The sequence below is a fragment of the Sinocyclocheilus anshuiensis genome, unplaced genomic scaffold (genome assembly GCF_001515605.1).
Source record: "Sinocyclocheilus anshuiensis isolate Anshui unplaced genomic scaffold, SAMN03320099.WGS_v1.1 scaffold207, whole genome shotgun sequence".
NCBI classification, from domain to species: Eukaryota; Metazoa; Chordata; class Actinopteri; order Cypriniformes; family Cyprinidae; genus Sinocyclocheilus; species Sinocyclocheilus anshuiensis.
In genome coordinates, this window is record NW_015551045.1 from 5,657,506 (window position 1) to 5,666,799 (window position 9,294).

The 9,294-nt window shown below is 37.6% G+C and overlaps 1 protein-coding gene across 1 annotated transcript; it reads right to left on the reverse strand.

Annotated features, from left to right (window-relative positions):
• Positions 1–1,815: 1,815 nt before the first annotated feature.
• Positions 1,816–4,994, reverse strand: mrm3b (mitochondrial rRNA methyltransferase 3b). The gene is made up of 4 exons (XM_016451570.1): positions 4,592–4,994; positions 3,963–4,207; positions 3,714–3,881; positions 1,816–2,657 (listed from the first exon to the last, which is right to left on the reverse strand). Exons 1-4 carry the CDS (start codon positions 4,981–4,983, stop codon positions 2,119–2,121), a joined length of 1,344 nt encoding a protein of 447 aa, XP_016307056.1. The 5' UTR covers positions 4,984–4,994; the 3' UTR covers positions 1,816–2,118.
• Between the last annotated feature and the right edge of the window lie 4,300 nt (positions 4,995–9,294).

The following is a 9,294-nucleotide window of genomic DNA, read 5'->3' on the forward strand; positions in this document are numbered from 1 at the left end:
AAAAACAACATTAAACTCCGGCAAGAAGATAAAGTCCTTTTTGCAAAATCATAGACATTTATTTACAAATCAAGTATAATAATGGGAACACAGAATGATCTTGGAGAGAGCTGTACCGAGCTGACTGTCGTAAACGAATGCGACCAGGGTTTAAAGGCTGAACGAATGACTGACAGCCACAGGGGAGAAAAGAGTTTGTGTGAACTTTAATGTAAGGGCTTAAATATTTATATGTAGCTCACATTAAAGGGATACGTTTTCTACATGTATTTAAGCTCTGATTTGAACGAAAACAGCGCATCCGTGCAGCGCGGCTGACACAGAAGAGCGTACGCTGCTTGCGTTCAGCGGATATTCTGTTGAGGAGACGAAGTCGTTATTTTTTTTTCTTCACGTACAAAAAGTATTCTCGTCGCTTCATAACGTTACGGTTGAACCACTGATGGCAGATGGTCTATTCTTTCGGCCCTCTCTGACCCGATACCCGATCCGACAAAAAATGGCAGTATCGGAGCCGATACCCGATATGAATATCGGATCGGAGCATCCCTAGTTATTACCTCCTGGAACGGGAGTTCACCCTCTGTTTGGACCACGCTCCCCTCCAGTGGCTCCACCGTATGAAGGATACTAACGCGCGGATCACCCTTTGGCATCTAGCTTTACAGCCTTTTAAGTTCAAGGTGGTCCACAGGCCGGGGGCACAGATGGATGTGGCCGATTTTCTCTCTAGAAATGGAGGGGAGAGGCTGCAGGCCAGATGGCTCCCTGGCCTGAGTCGGGCAGTGGGTGTATGTGGCGAGGGGGGCGTGGTAGAGCGAGGGCTGCAGCGGGAGAATGAGTGCAGAGACGAGTGGGGATAAGGAGGTCAAGTGCATGAAAATTAACACCTGTCTCTAATTCCAGTGACTGGCGGAGAGATGGCATTTTAAGCAGCTCCCACACCTGGGACAAGGGAAGAGAGTACAAGGCAGCACGGATAGTGTTGGACTGTTTTGCTTGATGTTTGGCGAAGGCAGTGTGCCTTATAAGTTTGTTTCTTTATTTGTGGGACAATAAAGCCTGTTTTGCTCGCTACCCCCACTTCTTCTTCATTCCTAACCCAGCGAACCACTACACTGATCTTCTAGCGTCGGCCTGGCTCTTGTGTCTCCGAACTGTCCTCTGAAGGTGAATGTGAGTTGAGTCCCAGACCCACTCGCTCTTATGGAACCAGTGGTGGACAGCTAGAATGTCCAAAGGCTCACCTGACCAAGGAAACAGGGGCGGTTGGTAGCCGATTATGCACTGAAAAGGGGTTAATCCGGTGGTGGTTTGACGCAGAGAGTTCTGTGCATAATCGGCCCATGGGAGGTAACGGCTCCAACTGTCTTGATTTTCAGGACAATATTACCGCAGGTATCTCCCAATCTCTTGTATCTTCCATTTATTCTGGCTGTTGGACTTCGGGTGATACCCCAATGTTAAACCATATGATGCGATTTCAAATTTTCCTTTCTCTTTGGAGTGTTGCAAGCTGTTCGTGAATAGATAAGATCCCTAAAGTTGCAAAGACTAAAGTCTCAAACCCAAAGAGATATTCAGTGACATGTCTACGTCACTGTGTGGGAAGATTTGCATAACGCCGGCCAAATGTTCACGCAAATAAAGAAGGCGTAACTTTATTGTTGTTGTTGCCGCCATGCCGTGAAGATGCTGTGTGTTTCATTGCGAAAGCGAAAATACTTTCACCGATTGCCAAATGTATGCCAAATGTAACAATTTAGTCTTATCTACTTACCTTGCCATACCAAAAGTGGACGTTTCTGTAGAATGACCCCGTATTTAAAACATTTTTTCCCCCAGTCAACTCTTACTCCCAAAACATACTGCGGCCATAATTTTGAAACGGTTTATTTCAATACTGAGGACATGGAAATTGTTTTGTTTTTTTTTACTCATAAATCAATAGTATTTTTCCATTTTGAATGAATGAATTCCAGTCAGATCAAAAGGCCTTATTTACATACAAATATTTAAATATCACACAGAAAAACATACTGGATGTGTTTATATTACATAACATTATGTAATGATTGCATGGCTTTATCATCTTTTTTCACGAAGCTGTGGTCTCTGTCAACTTCTTATCTTCTCAGCCAGTGACAGCAGCTGCTTCCTTCCTTCAAAAAGCAAAATACTTGCAGCCATGGCAGAGTTCAGGCTGTCCACACCATATACCATGGGGATCAGTAACCTCCGTCCTCCAGTCCTCTCAGCCAATCGCAAAGCCTCCCGACTCAGACCGTGTGATTCTCCACCAATTACAAGACCTGTGTGCCTAGCAACCCAGTCAATGTAATAATACTGCGTCTCGAGGGATTTGCCACTATCATAATCCTCAAAGCCACAGAAATCATCATCCTCATATTCCACCTTCCTTGGGTACTGATGTCCTCTGACCCAACCGTAATCAGAAGGCTTTTTCTGTTGTTGAGGGATTACGGTATTGTTATCTTCAGTCAAGGTGGTGCTGCAGTTGTCGGCTACGTGAATGGTTGCTGTTTTGGGCAGGTGACTTGGAATATCACTCCATGTTAGGCTTGGGATTACAGGGAGACGGAAGTGAGCGCCCATGGCTGCCCTAAGAACTTTGGGCTCCCAAACATCCACACATCCTGAGGGGAGATTGCCAGAATTTAATTATAAACAAAATCAATAGATAATCAATAAAAACAATATCAAGTTTCAACTGTAAAGCTGTCAAATAAATGTCATGTAATCACTGCTTAATATAATACATGAAAGTAAATATCTAAATGAATGTAAATAAAAATCAGACCATTTGAAACGTCGAATTAATTTAATAATTTCTGATATTTAAAAAGAATACTTTTTATGAAAATCTTTAAGAAGTTCAGTGTTGTTGAAGATAAAATATAACGCAGATATCATCAGGTTAGATATTGATTATTAATCACTCAAACCTCTTTCTCTACATAACTGTCTGTCACACATATCCACCATGTTGATAGTTTTTTTTTGTTTTTTGTTTTTAAAGATTTATTTTTGGCGTTTTATGCCTTTTTTATTTAGATAGGACAGTAGGTCGACAGGAAGCGAAGTGGGTGAGAGAGAGAGAGGGGGGTGGGATCGGGAAAGGTCCACGAGCTGGGACTCGAACTCGGGACGCCCAAAGCGCAAAGGCGCTATATGTCGGCACGCTGCCCACGAGGCCATCGGCGCCGACGTTGATAGTTTTTTAAGACTTTTTATTTGTGTACATAGTTATAATCAAATCCTCATCCAATGTGCAAAGGGTTATATGGGTAATATTAGCTATTAGAGCAGCATCTCATTTCAGAGGCTGCATCCTCCCGATGTCGCATTTGAAGGGTGCATTTTAAATACTTTTTTTTTTTATAAATTACAGTATTTTACACCTCACAAGGAATAACAGTCTCCAAAATGAGATGCAGCTAGAGTGTTCATGGATCTGCATTTTGATTTTCAACCGGAAATAGTAAACCATCCAAGTACATTATACATTATGCATCAAGTATCATTATAGTTGTGATGTGGACTCAGCTATTCTGTTAGATTAGAATGATTATTACAACTATATCTCTATTGTTATCATTATAGTTATCATTCTTGGTGTGAATGGGTATTTTTTTTTAAAGATAAAAGTTTCATAAGTAAATAAATTGAGAATGTCTTAGCTTTGCTGATACCTTTAGTGAGCAGCACACTGTGACACCCGGCGGCAGCAGCAGAGCGTAACACTGCGGCCAGGTTTCCAGGGTCTCTCACATTGTCACAAATCAGTGTTAGAGGCACAGGCTTGCCATACTTTTCTTCTGAGAATGTTAAATGGGATGCTTCGGGCCGTTTGAATATGGCTGCAATTAGAAAATATCAAATTAAGGTGCTGCTGTATGAGCGGGACCATTTGTTTTGTTTTGCTAATGCAGGTCTCTTACCTATTATGTTTTTTGAGATGTCAAGATCAGACCAGATTTTAGGATCTTCCTTTCTGACTTTCACAATGCTGGTATGTCCGAGTTTATCCAGGGGAAGCTCCCGCAGTGCATCCACTGAACTGAAATAAACAGTTTGCGCTATGGCCCCTGCATCCAGAGCGCTGCGTATAAGACGCTTTCCCTCCAGAACAACCTTACCTTGCTGCTCCCGAAGCTTCTTAGATCGAGCTATGCTGACCAACCTCCTGCATATACAATGGAGATTAAATGCAGCATCATTTGTAGTAAATACATTTAACAGTGAAAACAACATCCACAAGATGCAAGATACACTATTCATTTTTCACAACCTTAAGTGACTACATTAAGTTTGCTACAGAAAGCCTTTTACAAAGGAGAGTTTTTGATCCACCCCCCCTTTATTAATTTATTAATAAATAGCTTGCCATTCAGAATTATTTAAAGTTTACAAAATTGTCAACACTTTTGTCTTCATACTCATTTCTTGCATATTCAATTTTATCTTTAAATTAGCTTTTGCAAAAAACAAACAAACAACAAAAAAAACAGTTGTTCTTTGTATTCTCGGGCACGAATCACGTAATAACAAATGTGAATATTTTACTCACGTCAAACTCTTGTCCTCAGGTTGTGCTTTCTCATACAACAAACCATCAACTTCTCCAAAACGGGACAATGTGGTGGGCTGATGATTGTCGCAGAGGTCTGCGTTTATCACCTTTTCCCGAGGTAATTGTGAGAACTGTACTGAATCCGAGATGTTGTCGGGTCGTTGAACGCTGTCTTTTTTTGGGTTTCTGAAAATGTTGTCTTGTAATAAATGTTCGTTTTGACTGACGACTTGTTTCGAATTTTCCATAGACCCTTTCACTGAAATTGAGCCAGACACACCAATGCGTTTACGCACATATCTTTTGATATTTACGCAATGACATCGCAATGTCAATACTGGTTGAAATATTGTGCACAAAAACCGCATGCTTACAATGCGCGTCGCCATCTTGACAAATGAATTTCCGGGATGTGAGTTTACGAATGCTACTATGGCGAAGGCAAGTCACGCATTTGTCCTACGATTACCTAGGAGGCGACATTTCCTTATTAAATAATAAAATATTCATAGTAAAATATGATAAAATAACTTCTTATAGAAATGCTTGAAAGAAATGCATTGATCACTATATGAAATATATATAAAACTTCCACTGATTCAGTTTGATTTTCATTAGCCTAATTGTTTTTCTCAGTGATCTATAAGTGGTTTAAATATACAACTTTAGTGGAGTAGCCTTAAAGTCAATATGGATTTTTTAAAATTATTTTAATATGTTCCTTGAGGTTTACTTATTATGTTAATCAAGTTTTTTTGCACAATAAATTAATAAATATATGGAAAAAATATTGTTTTCAACCTCATTCTGACCCTCTCTCTACAACGGCCTGTGCTTTTAAGGGGCGGGTCCTAAGGCTTATTATCAGTAATCAGCGCTGTTATGATTGGCTAATGTCATTGCATAGGAAACAGTATCAATGCCCCCTTGCTATTGCATGTGTGTTATGACAACATAATCAAAATAAAATGGTAATTTCCAGACATAGCATAATGAAAGCATTTACTTATGGTTTGTGATTCAGCTGCAGTCAGATCTAGTACCGCTTCATCTTTCAACAAATGCTTCTTTGTGAAATCTCCACGACATTGTGCCTCGTTTACAAAACAAAATTTTCTGGACATCCCTCTCACACAATCTGGGATGCCATTAAAAATAAACTATCCACTTGTTCCTTATGCTGGGAACCTTATGATTTCTGTACAACGACGCAAAAACGAGCTGTTTAAACCAAACGCGTCAAAGCAAACGTTCTTTTACTCCATTTGTCCTGACTACAGACTGAAGCTCGTGGACTGCGTCAGGAAGCAAACACGCATCTGTATACTGTATCTAGTGTAGACAAGATAGCGGCAGTCATTGTAATTTCTATTTGCTTTTGTCGCGACGCGACACTCACATTCAGCGTGATCAAGCCTTAAAGGGTTAGTTCACCCAAAAATGAAAATTAGCCCATGTTTTACTCACCCTCAAAGCATCCTAGGTGTATATGACTTTCTTCTTTCAGATGAATCCAATCGGAGTTATATTAAAAATTGTCCTTGCTCTTCCAAGCTTTAGAATGGGAGTAGCTGGCTGTTTTTGTTCAACAGTCCAAAAGTTGTCAAATAAAGCACACACATCCATAGCAAAATGTGTCTCACATGGCTCCGGGGGGTGAATAAAGGCCTCCTGTAGCAAATCGTACGTCTTACGTCATCCGCCCAGAACAGCTTGCACGCATGACAGTCAGCAGAAGTGAGAAAAAAGTATTTATAGCATTTTAAATATGGATATTTTTCTTACAAAAACGCATGGATTTGCTACAGGAGGCCTATATTCACCCCCCGGAGCCATGTGAGGCCCGTTTTATTATGGATGCGCGCGCTTTATTTAACTACTTTTGGACTGTTGAACAAAAACACCCACCTACGCCCATTCTAACGCTTGGAAGAGCAAGGACAATTTTTAATATAACTCCGATTGGATTCGTCTGAAAGAAGAAAGTCAAATACACCTAGGATGCTTTCATGGGCTAATTTTCATTTTTGGGTGAACTAACCCTTTAAGTGGCTGAACGCCAGTGGGTGGGGCCTATGGTGAGAAGAAGACTGTTCATAGATGTGTTGCTCTGGAGGCAGTTTTTATGCAAATGACTGCCTGGATGATGACTCCTTGCACCTCCGCGATCCAAAATTAGCTGCTCTCTGAGGGTTATTACATAAATGCTTTTTTTTATTGACGATGAGGACATTTTAAGTTATGAAACTTGCAGGATGTATTAAACATACAAAGACCTCTTCTGTGTCAAAAAATCCATGGGAATTTGGTTTCTCCTGTCATGACCCCTTTAATATATATCCTATGGGATGAAAAATGGCAAAGTTTTATAACGAAATATTGAAATTAATGTCATAATTGCAGATTGTTAAAATGCCTTATGTCACAATAGTATACTAATAAAACATTTGTTTATGATTATATTTAAATATAGATATTTATATACATGGCTTTTAATGTATAATTTAAATATTGCAATTAAATATCAAGAGTAAATAAAAATTAGCATACTATAGGCCTTGATTACATACTTATTTCATTATACATTAGCCTACATAGGCTACAAATTATTTGCAGAGAGAGAAAAAAAGAGAAAAAAGTAGCTATATAATTATTTTTAGCATTTATTTTTCTTTTTGAAAAGCCTCACCTAAGGAGCCACATATGGTTCCCCTTTGTAGAGGAATGATTTCAGTGTAGCTCTCAACATTATCATTCATGCATTATGGGCAATTGTGCAGCTACTGTTTCTAATCCATTATTCTAAAGACATTTGACGTGTGTATTTGTGTATGTGTATATGGAACGTGTGTGTATGTGTATTCGTGAACAAGAAAAATAGGGACAGAAAGAGAATAAAGCTAAACTGTCATTGAGACTGTGAGAAACATGTATATTATTTGTCAAAGTACCATATTTTAAAACTGTACACGTTTCTCATATGTATTTTCTCATGAAGCCAAAATCACATTGCCTCTGCATGAAAAGGGCACTGCACAATTTATTTAAAAATAAATAAAAATTCAGACAAGAATATGACAAATTTTCAAAATGTCTAAATAATAAATCAGGAATAGTGTTAGGCAGAATTAAAAGTAATGAAGGTTCATATGTTGTCATAAATTCAGTCATACCAACTGTGCATTCTGCAACAACACTGTTCATGAGATAATCCAATCCCTTGTTTTATGTAACCCAGTGATGCTGAAAAGATCAGCTGTCACATGTGATACACTTGTGTGTATGTTTTAGTCAGTATAATCTGACAAAAATGAGAAATAATCCAGAACCAGTGTTAATAGCATTAGTTAACTAAAACTAAAGCCATTAAAAAATGTTATATGAAATCAAATAAAATATACATTATAAAAACATTATGTTTTGTATGTTTCATAGTTTTAACGTGATGTGCTATCAATAACCATAAAACTATGTAGACTTAAAAAACAATAAAAAACGATAAAACAAACTAAACAACTAAAATTAAAATAAAACATAAAATATTAAAAAACAAATTAAGAATATTAATAAAAACTATAGTAATAACTCAGTGATTAAATAACACTGTCCAGAACACTCCTGGAGCACAAATAAATGATATTTTTAATTTTGCTTGTTTTTTCCCCTCTACATCATTGTAAGCAACAAAAATCCTGATCTGCTATATTTATTTTTCTTTCCTTTTTCCATTTCATTTCTCTTTTGAGTTTTTACTGTACTTCCTTTTTCAATTTCTGCACATTTTGTATGTATAGGCTGATTAGGAGAGAACTAAACTGAGTCAAATAAATGTCAAAAAAAAAATGTGCAGTGCTGTGAGTCAACATAACTGTATGTAAAATCTAAAAATAGAGGAACTATTTTAGGTTCCCCAAAGAACCTTCCTTTGAACAATATTTTAAAGAACCTTTTGTGCAATGGATCCGGATGGTTTATTTTTAGCATCATATGACCCCTTTAAATACATATTTATAGTTAATAAATACATAGCCATTTTACATTTGTGTGGATTTGACTGAAAGCAAAAGCCAAGGGAAAAGCGTGTCATCTACTTTAATTAATATGAATATTATGGTGGTTCCTTGACTATGGGCAGTTTTGACTTGATATTTCTTATTTAAAAACATTTTAAATGTATATTGGAATTTATGGGATATTCAATGTATTTCAAACTGACTGTACGCATCTGTTTTTCATAAATTCATCATTACCACTGCACACTGTTAATTGCACCACTGCCCATTATGTTGCGGTAATGACACTGTTGAACTCTTATAGGGAACAAAAATACTTCCATTTGCCATGGACTGAATTATAACGTATTTTTTAATTTTTGCTCCCAAAATTCCATGAGCATGAGTATGAAATCAATTTGCTGTGATATTTTACAGAGGGATATTTTATTCACTCATTCTCTCTCATACACACACACTCACATTAATTGAAAATGTAATATGTGTCCATATTTATTCTTCCATAATTCTCTCTGGTGTAGGGACACGACAGAAGAACAGTTAATTTTAAATGACCAAATTTATTTACAAAATTTCTCCTTAAACTATGTTGTTTATAACCCATTATTTTCCTCTTGTATATTTATTCAGTTTCTTATTCTTATTTAAAATAAAAGAATAGTATCCACAGTTAGCGAGACATCCAAG

What these genes read in the sequence shown, in the direction of transcription:
- mrm3b (XM_016451570.1), bottom strand. Translation starts at nt 4,983, where the DNA reads ATGGCGACGCGCATTGTAAGCATGCGGTTTTTGTGCACAATATTTCAA. An exon ending in CCTGAGGACAAGAGTTTGAC is followed by an intron (nt 4,208 to 4,591) that starts GTGAGTAAAATA and finishes TTGTATATGCAG; the next exon opens with GAGGTTGGTCAGCATAGCTC. An exon ending in CAGTGTGCTGCTCACTAAAG is followed by an intron (nt 2,658 to 3,713) that starts GTATCAGCAAAG and finishes ATCTCCCCTCAG; the next exon opens with GATGTGTGGATGTTTGGGAG.